Here is an 18857-nt window from a genome sequence, read left to right as displayed (position 1 = left end):
TGTGTTTCAATGATCACAGGATCTTCTCCTTCCCAGAGGCTAGTGAAGCTTAGAAAGAAAAAAAAACGCACTCGCGATGAAATGTTCTCCGAGCTCATGCTGTCCTCCCATACTGACAGAGCACAGACGAATGCGTGGAGGCAAATAATGTCAGAGTGCAGGAAAGCACAAAATGACCGGGAGGAGAGGTGGAGGGCTGAAGAGAGTAAGTGGCGGGCTGAAGAGAGTAAGTGGTGGGCTGAAGACAGGGCTGAAGCTCAAATGTGGCGGCAGCGTGATGAGAGGAGGCAGGATTCAATGCTGAGGCTGCTGCAGGACCAAACCAGTATGCTCCAGTGTATGGTTGAGCTGCAGCAAAGGCAGCTGGAGCACAGACTGCCACTGCTGCCCCTCTGTAACCAACCACCCTCCTCCCCAAGTTCCATAGCCTCCACACCCAGACGCCCAAGAACGCGGTGGGGGGGCCTCCGGCCAACCAGCCACTCCACCACAGAGGATTGCCCAAAAAAAAGAAGGCTGTCATTCAATAAATTTTAAAGTTGTAAACTTTTAAAGTGCTGTGCTTAAAGTGCTGTGTGGCATTTTCCTTCCCTCCTCCACCACCCCTCCTGGGATACCTTGGTAGTCATCTCCCTATTTGTGTGATGAATGAATAACGAATGCATGACTGTGAAGCAGCAATGACTTTATTGCCTCTGCAAGCAATGATTAAAGGGAGGAGGGGAGGGTGGTTAGCTTACAGGGAAGTAGAGTGAACCAAGGGGCGGGGGGTTTCATCAAGGAGAAACAAACAGAACTTTCACACCGTAGCCTGGCCAGTCATGAAACTGGTTTTCAAAGCTTCTCTGATGCGTACTGCGCCCTCCTGTGCTCTTCTAACCGCCCTGGTGTCTGGCTGCGCGTAACCAGCAGCTAGGCGATTTGCCTCAGCCTCCCACCCCGCCATAAACGTCTCCCCCTTACTCTCACAGATATTGTGGAGCACACAGCAAGCAGTAATAACAGTGGGAATATTGGTTTCGCTGAGGTCTAAGCGAGTCAGTAAACTGCGCCAGCGCGCCTTTAAACGTCCAAATGCACATTCTACCACCATTCTGCACTTGCTCAGCCTGTAGTTGAACAGCTCCTGACTACTGTCCAGGCTGCCTGTGTACGGCTTCATGAGCCATGGCATTAAGGGGTAGGCTGGGTCCCCAAGGATACATATAGGCATTTCAACATCCCCAACAGTTATTTTCTGGTCTGGGAATAAAGTCCCTTCCTGCAGCTTTTGAAACAGACCAGAGTTCCTGAAGATGCGAGCATCATGCACCTTTCCCGGCCATCCCACGTTGATGTTGGTGAAACGTCCCTTGTGATCCACCAGAGCTTGCAGCACTATCGAAAAGTACCCCTTGCGGTTTATGTACTCGGCGGCTTCGTGCTCCGGTGCCAAGATAGGGATATGGGTTCCGTCTATGGCCCCACCACAGTTAGGGAATCCCATTGCAGCAAAGCCATCCACTATGACCTGCACATTTCCCAGGGTCACTACCCTTGATATCAGCAGATCTTTGATTGCGTGAGCTACTTGCATCACAGCAGCCCCCACAGTAGATTTGCCCACTCCAAATTGATTCCCAGCTGACCGGTAGCTGTCTGGCGTTGCAAGCTTCCACAGGGCTATCGCCACTCGCTTCTCAACTGTGAGGGCTACTCTCATCTTGGTATTCATGCGCTTCAGGGCAGGGGAAAGCAAGTCACAAAGTTCCATGAAAGTGCCCTTACGCATGCGAAAGTTTCGCAGCCACTGGGAATCGTCCCAGACCTGCAACACTGTGCGGTCCCACCAGTCTGTGCTTGTTTCCCGAGCCCAGAATCGGCGTTCCACAGCATGAACCTGCCCCATTAGCACCATGATGCATGCATTGTCAGGGCCCATGCTTTCAGAGAAATCTGTGTCCATGTCCTGATCACTCACGGGACCGCGCTGACGTCGCCTCCTCGCCCGGTATCGCGTTGCCATGTTCTGGTGCTGCATATACTGCTGGATAATGCGTGTGGTGTTTAATGTGCTCCTAATTGCCAAAATGAGCTCAGCGGCCTCCATGCTTGCCTTGGTATGGCGTCCGCACAGAAAAAAGGCGCGGAACGATTGTCTGCCGTTGCTCTGACGGAGGGAGGGGCGACTGACGACACGGCTTACAGGGTTGGCTTCAGGGAGCTAAAATCAACAAAGGGTGTGCCTGTACATCAAGGAGTATTTCAGGCAGGACTGCACGGAGGGTTCCAATAAGAAATGGTGCACCTAAGTTATCGTTGTTATTGGAACAAGGAGGTTAGCCTGGCCTCTGATTGATACATGGCTAGATTTACCTCGCTGCACCTTCTCTGTGAGTGACTGCAGTGTGATCTAGACAGGGGAGGAGGCAAATGAGTACAAAACAAATCTGGTCTATTTCTTCTTCTGACCCACTCCATCTATCTTTTACATCTTTGGCTGGCAGCAGACGGTGCAGAAGGACTGCATGCCATCCACATCTCTTGCCTGCCTGGCAGAAGATGGTACAGTACGACTGCTAGCAGTCCGTATCGCCTGCCCGCTCACCATAAGACGGTTCAATAGGACTGCAGGACTAAAGAGAATGACCTGGTCAAGTCACTCCAAATTTAGTCCCTGCGCTCATGTCTGCCCAGGCGCTCCCAGCCGACGTGGCCAGGAGCACCTCGGACACGACGAGGACAACTACCAATCGTATTGCACCGTCTGCTGCCAGAAGGCAATGGGTTGCTGCTACTGTGCAGCAAAGCCGTACCGCGTCTGCCAGCACCCAGGAGACATAGGGTGACGGTTACCTGAGCTGGCTCCATGCTTGCCGTGGTATGATGTCTGCACAGGTAACTCATGAAAAAAGGCGCGAAATGATTGTCTGCCCTTGCTTTCATGGAGGGAGGGAGGGAACGGGGGCCTGATGACACGTACCCAGAACCACCCGCGACAATGTTTTAGCCCCATCAGAGTGCTCCATTGTGAGTGCTCTGGACAGCACTCTCAGATGCCCGATTGTTTGCCATTGCTCTGATGCTGGGAGGGGCGCTTACAGGGTTGGCTTCAGGGAGCTAAAATCAACAAAGGGGGTGGCTTTACATCAAGGAGTATTTCAGGCAGGACTTCATGGAGGGTTCCAATAAGAAATGGTGCACCTAAGTTATTGTCCTTATTGGAACAAGAAGGTTAGCCTGGCCTCTGATTGATACATGGCTAGATTTACCTCGCTGCACCTTCTCTGTAAGTGACTGCAGTGTGATCTAGAAGAATGAGTCCCCTAGACAGGGGAGGGGGGGAAGCAAATGAGTACAAAACAAATCTGGTCTATTTCTTGTTTTGATCCACTCCATCTATCTTTTACATCTTTGGCTGGCAGCAGACGGTGCAGAAGGACTGCATGCCATCCACATCTCATGGCTGCTCGGCAGAAGATGGTACAGTACGACTGCTAACAGTCCGTATCGCCTGCCCGCTCACCATAAGACGGTTCAATAGGACTGACTGCAGGACTAAAGAGAATGACCTGGTCAAGTCACTCCAAATTTAGTCCCTGCGCCCATGTCTGCCCAGGCGCTCCTGATCGACCTCACAGAGGCGACCAGGAGCACCTCAGACATGACGATGACGGCTACCAGTCGTACTGTACCGTCTGCTGCCACAAGGCAAGGGGTTGCTGCTACTGTGTAGCAATGCCGTACCGCGTCTGCCAGCACCCAGGAGACATAGGGTGACGGTTACCTGAGTGGGCTCCATGCTTGCCGTGGTATGGCGTCTGCACAGGTAACTCAGGAAAAAAGGCGCGAAACGATTGTCTGCCCTTGCTTTCACGGGGGGAGGGAGGGAACGGGGGCCTGACGATATGTACCCAGAACCACCCGCGACAATGTTTTAGCCCCATCAGGCATTGGGATCTCAACCCAGAATTCCAATGGGCAGCAGAGACTGCGGGAACTGTGGGATAGCTACCCACAGTGCAACGCTCCGGAAGTCAACGCTTGCCTCGGTACTGTGGAAGCGCTCCGCCGAGTTAATGCACTTAATGCACTTAGAGCATTTTCTGTGGGGACACACACACTCGAATATATAAAACCGATTTCTAAAAAACCGACTTCTATAAATTCAACCTAATTTCGTAGTGTAGACATACCCTGAGAGTTCAGCTTCATCACAAATCTATCAAATTAGTGTAGTTCCATGCTTTTGAAAAGCAATGGCAGGAAGTGAGCGGGAAACAGAAGCCCGTAGGGAATTTCAGTAAAGCAGAGATTAAGAAATTATTGCTGTTGACAGAAGCCCAAACCTTTATAAGTAAACACTTACCTGGAATGGTGAAGAGGGAATGCATATAAAAATGCAAATTAAATTTCCTGATCCACCCTAACACACTATAGTCCCTTCAGATTGACTTTAAACAATGTTACTAGGTCATAATCCCTCCCTCCCGACCCCACAAAAACAATAAAGCTATCCTTACCCAAATGGTGCACTGAATGCAGATGTTTTCAGCTTCAAAGTGCTTTGCAACTATTTTCTGTCTAACAAGATAAACGGTCAGCAAAATACACACCCCAATGGGTTCAACCATCTAAGTGAGAACATGACGGAAGAGTTTTAAAATAGTATTATTCATATACAGGTTTGGCATCCGGCATTTCCAGATCACTCTGATTCAGAACTCTGACCTGCTTCACTGATCCAGACAGTTATAGCACATACTAAATGTTGCTCAAGATGAAACCAGTAGATGAAGCCTGTGTTGAGTGTGTGTCTTTGTGCGGGCACTTCACTTTAAAGGTCTGTTCCCATCCTGCTGAAAAAGCTCTTCCAGAACCCTTTTGTGAGCCTGTGCAGCCAGAAGTGGACCAGGAGTGCCCCGGGTAGCAGCTCAGAGCTTTTCCCATTTCTTATAAAAAACTTTTTCTGGGTACTGGTAGCCATATTTAGTTGCTTAGAAGTCGTAACTGTATCTATTAAACTGAGCTGTCTTTCCTACAACCTTGTCTCAGTTTCTTGTCTTAACGGGACACCTTCAGACAAGCTAGACAATTTAAAAGTAGTTCCAGGCACTATACCTACCCAAGTCACCCTCCCAATATTTTTGCTTTAACAGTCAGATTTTCCTTTCTTTCTTTTTCTTTCCTTACTTTTGTTTTGTTTAAGTGTTTCTTCTCTCCCCTCTCGTGTGAAGAGACCACAGGGGAAACTCACTATACAGAGGCAACAGTTAAACTAATGATGTAGCTGTATGATCTGATTCTCCACTGCCTTGTACAGTAATTTACTCCTAGGCAAAGCAAGTGTAAATTGCTAACAACTCAGAATGATAGTGTTTTACACTCACTCTGCACAGGTGTAAGTGACTACACAAGGCAAGTGGAAAATGGGGCCCAAAGTACTTCCATCAAATGCACAAACACAATATAGATATAGCACCTGTTCCTGCACTTTGTTGTTGTGCAGACAGATTGCTGTGCCCATGTTGAGCCTCATTAAAATCAGTGGGATTCCACATGGGCGCAGCAGTCTGCTGCATGCAACAAATTGCAAGGTCAGGGTCTTGTTAGGCAACGCTCCATTTTAAAAGTATCTTTAAAGGCTTCAAGTACTGCGTGACTGCACTTAGATTAGAGACCATCTCTGCCAAGTAACCCATTTTTGTTTATCCCTTAAGAGAGGCGTCACTATACTTCTGTTTATAACTATTTGATTTTCATTTAAGAAAATGGAAAATCACTAAAAAGAAAATTACTACTGAATGCTGACCTTTATTATGCACTCAAAGACACAAATCAACTGGGTAAGACAGATTTTTTTCTTCTTCTCTGTCAAATAAATATTTTAAGCTAGCAAACATCAGATCAGCATTAAGCACTGAGCCTGTAAGGAAACACATACTGTTAAGAATTATTTACAACTATAGATGGTTAAACATTATTGCAGTGGAAACAGATGATAATATAAATATATTCAAAGGCTTCATTTTACAATACCTGAAGCACAACAAATCTGTTCAACAGCTGAAAAGGTTAAGAAACTGTCAAATAGATCAAAGACCACAATCAGCAATGCTGAAAGACAAAACAAAACAAACCCCTCCCCGCAAACAGCAATTTAACATTACACTTCAGAGTGCTCTACAGAGTAAAAAAGAAAAATAAAGCAGTGCACGAAATTTCTGCATATTTTACATTATTAAAAAAATAGTAATTGACAGCAGTATGGAAAAGAAATAAAGACACCAACTCACAAAGCCAGCTGGGCTGTTGCGAAAACATCAACTAAATCCCAGTATTTTGGAATCACTAATAAAGCTGTAGTTTAAAAAGGTAACCATTTGTAAAAATGACAGCAGCATGCATATTCAGGGCTCCTCTGTAACTCTTTCGTTAGTTGACAAATGCTTAAGTAAAAAACATTCTTTATGATGTCGCATTCTATGAGTTGTGTAAAACAGATTGCTCAAACAAACAGTCTATAGTTTTTGGACTGGTATAACGATCAATAATCAGGTTGATTTTACACCGGGATGCGTATTCCTCTTAGTGTATGGGAATAGCTATGCCAGTGTAAACCACTCTTATATAGATATCAGTGCATTCACGCTAGGGAGTTGTTCCACTTTAAGTATACTAGTATAGTCAAAATATTATAACTTGTGCATGTAGACAAGCCCTTAGTCTTATTCAGGCTAAGCTCACGTACTGGCTCCAACTGGAAGTTTGTGTGAATGAAGGCAAGCAGGTTTTTCTCTGCAGTTATTTGTACATGAGCGGGGCTTTAAATGGAACATGCTCATTTCAAAAAAAATTTCTCTGAAGAAAAAGCACATTTAAAAAATAGTCCTGTAGCCACAAATGGGGAAATTTTCAAAAGGCACAAAGGGGATTTAGGTGCTCAGCTCCCAATGACATTCGGGGGAATTGGGTGCCTAATCCCCTTTGTCATCTTTAAAAATATCCTCCCAAAATTATTTTAAAAATATGAATGAAGTGCATCTGCCTTAACAGAAAGAGTTTACATGAATGTTCCAGGCCTCCTGACATGGCAACGTAGTTAACAATTAACAAAGAGAATGATGCTAGAAAAGCTCTGGACTGCTACATATTTGAACAAAGACAGTTTCTAATTTCTGCATAATCCTTATATAAACACACACACACACATTCAGTAAGCACGTATTACATTATTTCTGGTTTCAAATTTTTGGTACAAAGTTTATTTCAGTGGTTCCCTCAGCATTCATTCTTCTGACAGCTTCTTTTTATTTTCCTCTTTCCCTTGTTGTTTTCTTCAGGCATTAAAGCAAACTAGGCCTCTACTGAAAGCAATAATGGAAATTACAAATATTTTAACAGTGGCACTCATTCATATCTTCACCTCAAAAAAAAAAAAAGAAATCCAAAGACAAGACCCATACTGATCCATAATGCCATGAGGCTTAGTTTTGTAATATTGAGAATCATCCCAGGCATTCCCAATTGTATGTGTAAGTTGTACAAGTGTATGCACAACTTTCAAAGTTTGTGCAGAGCCTGATAAATAAGACACAAATATCAGTTACATTTACTTTTTCTAAGAACTTTTACTCTGTAAAATGTTTGGTCACTCAAAGCTATAAGCTTAATCACATATCAAAGAACACAGGCAATAAAGCCCATCTTACTAGAACGTACAGTATTAAGCTGGACAAAAATCTAGTGGTCACTGAAGCCCCTTCAAAAAAGGTCTAAAACAGAAAGTTTCCATCATGTATCAGAATAAAAATGTACTGTATTAAAATTTGTTTTACAAGTAGTCTTTTAATCAGTCTTCTATTTACAGTGCAGAACTTCTACCAGCTGCAGTAGTTTAACTTTGGCACAACACTAAGTTCCAATCCTTTTGAGTATTCAATCCTGTGTGTGTCCCAAAATTTTCTTGGTTTCACGAAAGATTAGGCCCATTCACAGTAAACCAGATATCTTGCTTCCCCTTCACCACTTTGGGCAGCTACAAAGGAAAGACACTGTAAGCTACTGAATCATTCAAGAAAAAAACGCTTTTTTCTAAAATGCCACAACGGCTTCCTTTAACATGATTACATACAGCAGACGTAGATCATACCGCTTGCTACATGCTGTTCACCTCCCAAAGCTTTGCTGGTCATTAGTCAATCACTTTTCTTGTACTTCAAATACCCTACAAAGCATTAACTTGATTGCATTTCACATGTGAAACAAGACACAAATATATTGCAGTTACTGAAAACTGCAGAGCACTATCATTTATGTAAACCAAATTGATTCCTGTTAACTCTCCTGTGCACATGAAGAGTGGAATCCAGTGCAACATTTTCTATAAATAAAGCCTTCCCAGGGAGGACAACTAATTTTTAATATTGGTATTATACAAACTGCAAATATGCCCAGATCAGACTACTTGACATATCTAGAAACATTTTCAGAAGCTGGGACTAAGGAAGAAAGCTACTTGGAAGTCATAACATACCAGGAATTCCTGTGGTTTGTCTTGTCAGAACACAGCTGATGGCTTTGCAACTCATGCTTTCCCGTTATGTTAGCAGATAATTTAGGGAAAGTATCATGGAATCTTTTTGATCCGAAGAGGCACATGAAACACTTTACTCAATAGAAGGCAAATAATATCTCAACTTAATTTACTGTGCTGTGATAAATAAAACCCAAGATGTCTATAGCACCTTTCACCTCCAAATGCTCTACAAACTGAAATTGAAATATAAGACAGACTATTAGATCCAGGCACCATTTCAGCCACAACTATAGTGCTGCCAGCTCTGGGGTGAAATGTGGAGGTGGCGTGGAAAAAAGGCACACCACTACACAAAAGTTTAGGACAGCGAAGGAAGGCAAGTACCATATCTAACAAACTGCAGAGAGAATTCAGGTACTGAATGCAATGATCAAAGCTGGAACTTGGCCAGGACACAAGTTAATCCATACTCCTGTGAAGAGTGCCATAGAATTATTAATGACCACTCTGTGACCTTGGGAATCTTGCTTAAGCCAAATTTTTCAAACTTTAGTACTCACAGTCAAGGAGCTAAAAAACTGCCGAGTTTTCAGAGGTGCTGAGCACCCAGTGAGCTCACTGAAGTCAGTGGCACGTACTGGAACTCAATACCTGGGAAACATCAGGCCATTAAGTTTAAGAATATAGGCCTTAACCCTTCTAAGCCTCAGTTTTCCCATTTCAGAATGGGGATAATAATCTCACACCTCTGTAAAGTGGTTTGAGATAGTGGGATGAAAAATGCTATATAAAGTGCAAAGAACTATTATTAATTTGTTTCTTCTTTAACTGACCTCATTTTGAGTCATTTTCTCCATAATACTAATACAGTACAAAAGCTCCAAAGTAACCTGAAGCCCCTGCCATACTATTTGCGAAGTCTGTTTATCCTATGACACACAAGGTATTTAAAACCTAGACAGAGCAGGAAACAATCCAGCATTGCATAGGGAGGGATAGGGAATGGACTCTTTCATAGATCTTTTCCATCTGTAGTTTATATGATTCTACCAGTTTGAACAATTTTCAATATATTTATTGATCTCTTGATCACTAATATTCCTATCTCTTCATTAGTAGCTAATGTTTTTTAAGCCCTATTGCCAAGCAAAGCCCAATTAAATCCCCGACAGTCAATATTATTTCACTGCATGCCCAGTTTTCAAGCTTCCAGGTTGGGGTTTGGGTATTAGCGAGACAGCAGCCGGAAAACTTGCCTTCTCTCTTTGGGAGGTACTATGAATATATAGAGGTATGGTGCTGGCTCCACTGCTGTCAGGTGGCTGAAGCTAAGCAAGTCATAATTACCGAAGGAAACACTAAGCATCCATAGAACCATAGAATATCAGGGTTGGAAGGGACCTCAGGAGGTCATCTAGTCCAACCCCCTGCTCAAAGCAGGACCAATCCCCCAATTTTTGTCCCAGATCCCTAAATGGCCCCCTCAAGGATTGAGCTCACAACCCTGGGTTTTAGCAGGCCAATGCTCAAACCACTAAGCTATCCCTCCCCCCATTAAAATTTATGTACCAGGTATTTCTCACCTATGGTCACAATTCTGTTTGTAGCATCACAATTAGTTAGAATATAAGGGTTGGAAGGGACCTCAGGAGGTCAACTAGTCCAACCTCCTGCTCAAAGCAGGACCAATCCCCAATTTTTGCCCCATATCCCTAAATGGCCCCCTCAAGAATTGAACTCACAACCCTGGGTTTAGCAGGCCAAAGCTCAAACCACTGAGCTATCCTTCTCCCCCCCAACCAGAGTGATCCATTAGTGTGAAAGGGGCAATACCCCTCCCCAGCCCTGAGCTGAGGAGTGGCAGCACAGCTATTACGTGGCCTGAGACTGCCACTGTCCTAGCTACTGCTGTGTTCCCACTTCAGGGGGAGAAGAGCTAATGGATCCACACCTCTGGGCTTTGTACCTCTTGTGCGGTGGCTCCAGAAATCCTGCCCCAACCCTGTACGGCAGAAAGAAATCTCTTCAGCTGCATCAGAGATCCCCAGCGATCACAACGGGGAGAGGATTTTGCCCCAAGTCTGTAAGCAACATGTGAAAGATTCCTCGGGGGGGGGGGTGTACTGTGTTCACATTATCCCCAGCGATCAATATTACAGCTCGGTAGGGAAGCTTCGTACGAATTTATTCAAAAGCAATTTCAATAGTCTGGTGGACAAACGCACCCACTGAGTGGCCCAACTTTTATCGTGTATTGGGAAAAATCACTCAACTTCCATCACTATGTAGAAAAAAGGGAGGAAAAGGAATTAGCTCCTTCTTTGCGTTCAACGCTATGCAGCAGTTCATAATAGTTAAAGTGAGGGAGGAGAGGGGCACAAAACCTAGCTTATTACACCCCTTGCTATTCTGACAGAACAAGAAATGGATCATGGTTTGCTTATGAAATTTTAGAGAAGTGGATTTTTTTCTGGGCAAGTGAAGAAAAATTTCCAGGCTTCTCCATTTGCCCCTCCTCTCAAAGGACTTGTATCTGGTGGTTCTCATCCATGTGGCCACGGAAGGCTGGCTTTGACTCCCTCTCCAGCCAGCCAACAGCACTTCTGGGTCTGTAGGAGAGGATCACTTGAAAGATATCAAACACTCCCTCTTCCTTAAGAGCCAAATGAGCTGGTTGCATAGTGCTTGAGGGATTCCCTAGGAGGCAGCATACTGTGGTAACACTGGACCATGAGCCCACCCAGACACCCATTTCTTTTCATGTCTCATGTCTCTCCCCATTCTGGCATGGAAAATGTCTTTATTTTTCCATCAGCTAAGATTCAAAGGCAGCAGCAACTACATAATCAGATCAGATATTCTTGGTAGAAACATCAGAGGAAAAGGAAGGAGAACATTCTGGCTCTGTATTTGTTCTCAGCTAGCCACATTCACAGGTGCATTCTAAAACACTGGTTCCTAATCTTTTTTTTTTGTTCAACTCCACCATCTACCTAGGGCTAAGACTTGAGCTCTACAAGACAGTTCCCCCACACCTCCCACTCAACAGTACATGCTTTAATGCCATCACAGAGAGCCTAGGCTACTTCTGATCTTGACATTCCAAGCTTTACAGAAATAATAAAGGCTTTTCTACATTTGGAAATTTACCAAAATAGCTATTCCCAAATAATTATTGGAAATAGTTATTTCAGTATAAGCCTCTGTATGGACACTCTTATTCCAGAATAAGAGTGCCTTTCTCTGATTTAGCTTAATCCAAGTGATGATTATTCCAGAATAGTTTATTTCAGTCAATTTCCAAGCAGACACAAACCCACAGAGGGAGGCAAGCATCAGCAGCGCATCGCAGGGCTGAGCAGCAAGACTTTGGAGCCACTGTTGTAAAGTACATTTTGCTTCCTACCTGCCTTTGCTACAATTACAGAAACAGACAATCCTGCAGTCTTCCACACAGAGAGTACTTTTTAGTGATTCATTTTCATGTCAGTTGTGGTGAGATGACAGAAGCATCCATAAGAAGGAACCCCCTCCTCTTCACAGAAATGTATAAATGCTATAAATGGTAATTATTTTTTTAAGGGTCTGTTAATAGGGCCAGATTATGAGCAGTGCTGAGCGCACACAATTCCTAGGAACGTCACTGGTTATCTAGTCAGCATTTTATCATCATGCTCAGTCTTGGGAGGCTCAGAACACTCAATTTGTCTTTAATAAGGGTGGTGGATGCTCAACGCTTCCGATGAGCAGGCCCCTAGTGTTTGTTTTGTTTTACATCTTCCAGAATTCAAAGAGGTAGTGGTCCAGATCCTCAGCTCGTGTAAGTCACTGTTACTCCATTGGAGTCAATGGAGCTATAACATTTATACCAGTTGAGAATCTGACCCAGTATATGTTAAAAGTAATCCTCAGAGTATCTTACTGAAAGACTTTCATCCCAGGAGTATCAGAATAAATACTTAAATCTATTATCCCTTCATGTCTCTCTCATCTCGTATGTGGTGATATTTAAGAGACCACAACCAAAGTGATCTGGAGATCTTCCCAATTAGATCATACCACATTTTTTAAAAAGTTCAGTTCAATACTGGCCTAAAAACAATCTCTTAAGAAAACAGGAAAAAGTTTATTTTAACAATGTTAAAAGAAAAATCTAAACTTCTGGTCACCCCTAAAGAAGCAAAGTCTGGATTTGCCTTAATAGAGAGACAGTGCCAAGGATTTTCAGGGTTTAATATTATTGGAAGCTCAAAAATAGCGTTTCTCTCCCTACTGGTTTTGTCGTTTCCCATTTGGCAAACACTGATTTTTGACCCTATATTCGCAATGGAGCTTGAAATTAACATGACTTTTTTTAAAAAGATTTTTCTTCTAGCTTGCTCAACAGCCTCATCTATATCAGCATCAGCCTAACAAGACTATTTGTTAATCACTGAGACAGTTTTAGAAGTTGAAGCCCAAAAAGAATAGGCCAGATATTGATCTCTTGTCAAACTAGCATATATCCAGGGTCATGAACTCCACTGGAAACATCAGTGTGCTTCCCCCAAAGTTGTAACTGGTAATTACATTTATTGCAGGGGTTATAATTTATCCTCACAGTGATAGGTACCAACAAAAGACCAATCACACTGCTGGACTTTTGGTGCTCGTTCTGGTCCCTCAAGCCACCCGATACTTCCAAAGTTGAATCCTGCAACATATGCTCAAATGCATACTGCCTTAACATTTGTCTGTAATATTGAACAGACAAGGAGAACACACTCGATCACGTGCTTTGGAATTTCAGACAGAGTATCCTCCTGCAGCTGAGCCAGCACTTTAGACATCAGATTACAGAGGTGGCTGCAGATATGTCTGGAGAGGGAGCACAAATTAAACACAAATAGTCCGCTGCAAGATGTTTCCTAGAGAAAGCATATTTTTCCCTTCTTTTTTGTTTGATCTGTCAGCCATAAACAGAGAGCGAGCGAGCGCTTTGTAAGAGCTACTGGTCTCCACAGCTTCAGAAGCTCACGGTCAGAGGGAAAGTGATTGATCTTTTGTCACCACTTAACTCTGCGAGGAAGAAGAGAGCCCCAGGAGTTCTGAACTTGGTTACTGAAGGTGCAGAAACACTGGGATAGATTTGACTCAGGTTTACGCTGCCTTCTATAGGCCCCTGAAAGCAGGGTGCCCACTGGGGAGAAGGCACAAAGGGAGAATGTGTGTGATAACAGGATGTTTTTTGTAGGGACTAATGCCACCCAAAAAGTAGACAGCACTGGCCAGGGGACCAGGAATATTGTTTCAGCATCTCTTCTCCATGGTGGAATTCAAAGACCTAGTGAAATTTTAAGTTGCTTCTCCTTCCAGCAGGAAATAAGGGAAGATGGCAGTAGAAACACTGACTGCCTATCCTTAGTGTGAGGCACCTTCCTGAGCAGTATTTAGTGAATCTAGACCATTGTTTTAAAGCGGTCTGTTCAAGCACTGGAAAATTCTTTTTTCTTAGGACCAAGTGGTTGATTTTTAGAGAAACTAATATTTAAGATTCAGAAGACATTCTCTATCAGATTCAAATACTTCTGGAGTTCAGTCCAGGTAGGTCAAACTTTGAGTTGAAACCAGAATACTTGACCGTGTAGTTTTATTGCCCTACACATTCATGGAAGTAATCATCACACTGATGGGCTGAATCCATAAGGATGGAGTATGGTTAATCTTGCATGCAAATCGTTCAGCTGGGCTGCCACTAGAGATGAAAAGTGAGATGTGTACACATATCATTTGTTACACCCAAAGACTAAGAGGCAATAGCAGTCATGTTTTAATTTTCTCTAGGAATTAAAATACTGGGGTTCTGCCATAGCTACTTTAAAAAGCTGAAGTGTTTTTCCTAACATTCAGTGACTTTGCAGATGCTTTTAATCTCTGCCCTGTCTTTTCATGTCTTTGTTTCTAAACAAAGCAGCTGATTCTGAACAGTTTTTAAAGCAACTTTCCTAACTCATCTGCATATTTACCTTTTTCAGAATACTGCACTTGATTTCAAGGACTTTTATGTTACCATTTTCCAACATAAAACCAAATGCGTAAGCAAAAAATGAATGCTGATATGGATCACATCAGGTCTACCATGCATTTAAATTAAATGGATGTAGAATGGATTTCTGGATATGCTGATTAAGTTTAATGAACAGCACCTTATAGCCCTACATTTAAACTGACTCAGCTCATGATAACAAAGACATTTTCAGCACAAGTTCCGTAAACCTGAAACACTTTGAAAAACATGACACTCATTTCACCTATTTTCTAAAACCAAGTAATCCTCACCCCTGTGGTTATTGATTCCTTTGTCACAGTTTTCCCCTTCTTTTCTGTTTTTGAATTCTTTCCTTTAAAAAACAAACACCAAAAGCTCTGAAGCCTTAGGAGGTAAAGCGAGGTTTGCAAAAAGACATTAGGTTTTTATATTTTCCTCCTCCAAGAGCGGGTTATTTTCTCCTATAACAATGAAAAATGCAGCTGTGTTTTTTTGGAATTAAACACAAGGCAATTAAATATTTATAAATAGTCACTTAAATGATGAGCCCTCAGCAGTGATGTGGAGGAGGAGGAGGAGCAGCAGCAGAATTTGGGTTGGATTTATAGTTCCAAACCCTGAGTTAGCACTGAGCATATCCATCTCTGCTAGCCAGGAAGCAAATATTTGGTGGCTGCACAGGTAGCATCTTGTCCACTCTCTCAGGTGGAGGGAACATGCTAGGCAGGTGTTCACTAAAACGGAAAGCCTTTAAAAACTATTTGGCTCTTCAAAATAATGTCAGATATAATTTATGGGTTTTTGCCCCAAGCCCCAAACTTACATGTCAATCTGATTTTGAGAATTTACGCTTAACATGTCGGGGGGGTTCCCAAGTGTCACTATCATCCGTTTCTTCCTCCTCTTCCTGATCATCCAGCATTTCTTCTTCATCCTCATTCTCCTCAAACAGCTCTATGCCTAGCTCTGATCTTCTTTGCCTTTCTGCAAACCACTCTCTGACCTGCTCATATCCCATGTGAGATTTGGCAACAAGTTCATCAAGGTCTTGCTCGTTGAGGAATTTATGCTTCAGATAATAATCCTTAAGGATCGCTGTTCCAGTTTTGAATTTGATGACTGACGATCCTCTGTCCCAGTTGTTTATCCTTTTGCTTCCCCGAGGCCGCCCACGAGGCCTTCCTCTTCCCCTTCCTTTTGGTCTCCCTCTCCCCCTCCTTCTGACAAAGCCTTGACCATTCATACAATTCCCACTGGAACCCTGGTAGTAATAGTACCATTTCAAACCACCATTTTTCCAGGCATAGCGAGTATCTCCAAACCAGCTAACAATGTCCGATCGCGGGAGGCCAGTTTCTTCTGCCAGTTTGTCGTATTCTTGTGGGGATGGCCACTGAGTACGGACAAATGAACTTTTAAGCATATGTAACTGCTCTGGTGACTTTTTACCCACCTTGCTTGCAGAACCCCCTGACCGTAGCCATACAGATCCCTCTCCCTGAGAGGTTTCTCCAGCCTCATCTTTTGAACTGTTTGCACTGCTCTCTTTTAACTCAGCTTCTTCTTCCTTTAAAGCATTTGTTTTCTTTCTCTCTGTAAACCAGGCATTGATCTCTCGCCTGGTCAGTTTAGTTTGTGCCCTTAACCTATTCAGCTCTTCGTCGGTCAGGATAGGGTTATTGAGAAAACTTGCTTGGAGGTTGTGCAACTGTTCAGCGGTCTTTTCTTTGAATTTCTGTGGGGTGAAATCAGGGAACGCATTCCATGATTGCTTATGTTGTGGCGTGACTACTGTTGGGGACTCGTTTGTTTCATCACTTGAATCAATAATAATGGTGGTGGAAGAATCGTTGTTGAGATGAATGCCGTGATTATTTTTTGAGTTTCTCTGGTTGTATCGTGTATCACTGAACCACTTTTTGATTTCTCCTTTGGTCAGGCCTGTTATTTTCATGAGCCTAATAATCTCTGAATCATGAGGGAACTGATTTTTAAGGTAGCTGATTTTTAATTCCGCCAGCTGTTCTTTCGTCTTCTTTGCACGGATGCCGAATGAATCTGGATTTACTAACGTGGTTTCGTGTTTGATAAGCTGAGGGGCTGGAATGGCAGCTACTTGCTTGGTTTCTGCAACAGGCTGGGCGGTATGGATCTGGCTCTTCTGTAACTGTGTCTGATTTGGGACTCCTGCTACTGTCAGAGCTATAGGGGCTGTTACTGGCAATGTGTTTGTACCAGCAACTTGAGTGAGGACAAGACCTGGCTGACCAACAATTTGGCATGTCTGCAAGATGGATGGCAAACCATTGCCAGCAGCTGAAATGTGTGCTGGAATAACCGTAATTGTCTGTGGTACTGTATGCACAGTGCCATTAAATTGCTTCCTCCTTGCTTCTTCCACTTCTTCTGGCGTCCAGCTCACACCATGTTTCAGACGTTGGGCAGAAAACCATATTTTAATCTGTTCCTCAGTATATTTAGCTTGAGCAGAGAGAACGGTGATTTCTGACATGGTTGGATAGGGAAATTTGTTATAGGTGTTGAGCAGAAGAGGATTGTTATCCAAAGAAGTGTTGTAGGTTGGAATGCTGTTTACAGGTATTAAGACTTTTGGAATCAAGTTAGAGTTCTGTGGAGCCGTGACAGCAGTTATTACCTGTGCCACCCCAGGTTGAATCACGGGTGCTGGCGTCATTACAGGGCTAGTTGTATCTGCTGCACCGCAAGCAGCTGGATTGTTCATTTTGGACTCGGAAACTGCTGATTGTGGGTTTTCGACTACTTCCTCGCAGTCTGGCTCATTTTCAGTTTCCTTTTCTTCACCAGGAATGTCTTCAGCTACATTGTGGAACACAGCAATTCGTTTAGTCTCGGTTTTGTTTTTCATTTTCATAATAGGAGTTTTGCTAATTGAGATTCCTGATGAGGGGATCTCTGAGGTGTTGGATTGTTCACCGTTCTCCTCTTTCACAAAACTCCCATCAAAAGTGAGATCGTTCACTGTTTGCTCAAAGATTGTCTGATTATTACGTTTCACCATGGTCAGTTTAAAATTCTCTTCTCCAGGGTGGTACTTCAGATTGTGCTCTGAAAGAGCATCATACCTTTTGGTAAGAAAATTGCATTCCACACAAACATAGGATGAATTTAATACTACATTAGGGTGTTCTGAATCAACATGAAAAGTAAACATATTTAGATCTGGCGTCTGAAATGTACAGTATTTACATTCATAGCCACCTTCAACTTTTTTATTTTGCTGATTGTCTGAATCCATATATTCTTGAATGTCTTCATCACTTGATATACTCTCAGCTGTAGCATTCTCTGCTGGTGTAAGTAGAGGAGGTCCTTCATCCAAATCTGATATCATTTCTAAGTCTGGATCCTGCTCACTTGCTAGGACCATGCATGGGGTAGTTGATTTTCGTTTACTTGCCATTCTGTTGTGAGGAAATAATATTCACTGAATGATACTGATGTAGGTTCAAGCTCTTCTTGATTTTCAATAAGGGCTTTTGGTATTTCAAGTCAATTCTTGAAACTTCTCAGCATTTATCCCATTAGCAGCTTTTTTGTAGTGCAATCAGATTAAAAAAACCCAAAAAAACGTTGTAGTTCAAGGATGAAATGTTGAGTCACAGCTTCTTAAAGTCCATTTCCACCACCTGCAGTAAAGGAGGGAAAACATCATTATATAAGTTTGAAATGAGTAATTTCTATTCATTAGCCAGAAAAATATTCTGTGACTACAAGTAATTTAACACTATGTGCTTGATGCTGCCATTCTTACTCCCACCGAAGTGGACCCACTGAAATTAATAGCACTAATCAAGGAGTAAGGTACTACTCAGCAGAAGTAAGTGTGACAAGATCAGGCTCTTTACATTAACAGTGTCAAAGATTTCTAATATATATCAACGCAGATGAAGGACATCAAACATGGGATGGCATCAGAACAGTGACTTTCCAATTGTTCCTTTTCTTTAAATGCTGGGTGCAATTCTGAGATCAGAAGCGTTAAGCCACCTTTGCACCCTCTCAATCCCATGGTGCTCTACTGAAATGACTGAAGCCTTGCTAGGGCATAGCACTGCCTGTTATGGCTCCTCTCTTGACACAACCCTCTTGACCAACATTGCCTGGCACACCCCCATATGCCAGGGCTTTTGAGGAGGGCTCAGAAGACAACCTTAGGGTGGTTTTTCCACAGTGTCTATGCTGGAGTCATCTTCCCCCAGTGTGAATATAGGACTTCTAGAGCCCTTTTTAATGGCACCCTGGCAGAGAAGGGGTGAGGACCTCATTCAT

The 18857-nt window shown here is 43.1% G+C and overlaps 1 protein-coding gene across 6 annotated transcripts in view; it reads right to left on the bottom strand.

The window, feature by feature from the left end:
* Positions 1-5791: 5791 nt before the first annotated feature.
* The window catches only part of ZHX1 (zinc fingers and homeoboxes 1), a 43310-nt gene continuing 30244 nt past the window's right edge, over positions 5792-18857 (bottom strand). For 3 of the 6 annotated variants that reach the window (XM_084621683.1, XM_084621684.1, XM_084621685.1), the window contains 2 exons: positions 15370-18214; positions 5792-8017 (listed from right to left, as the gene is read on the bottom strand). In XM_084621683.1, the coding sequence (XP_084477809.1) occupies positions 15373-17988 (2616 nt within the window). In that variant the 5' untranslated portion in view covers positions 17989-18214 and the 3' untranslated portion in view covers positions 5792-8017; positions 15370-15372. Of the gene's footprint in view, positions 8018-14836; positions 18215-18857 lie in introns of all 6 variants that reach the window. The other 3 variants (XR_014710594.1, XR_014710595.1, XR_014710592.1) reach the window with 2 other exon arrangements.

The sequence above is a fragment of the Lepidochelys olivacea genome (genome assembly GCF_965140295.1).
Source record: "Lepidochelys olivacea isolate rLepOli2 genome assembly, chromosome: 2".
In the NCBI taxonomy this organism is placed as follows: Eukaryota; Metazoa; Chordata; order Testudines; family Cheloniidae; genus Lepidochelys; species Lepidochelys olivacea.
This window is presented reverse-complemented; position numbering and strand designations above follow the sequence as displayed.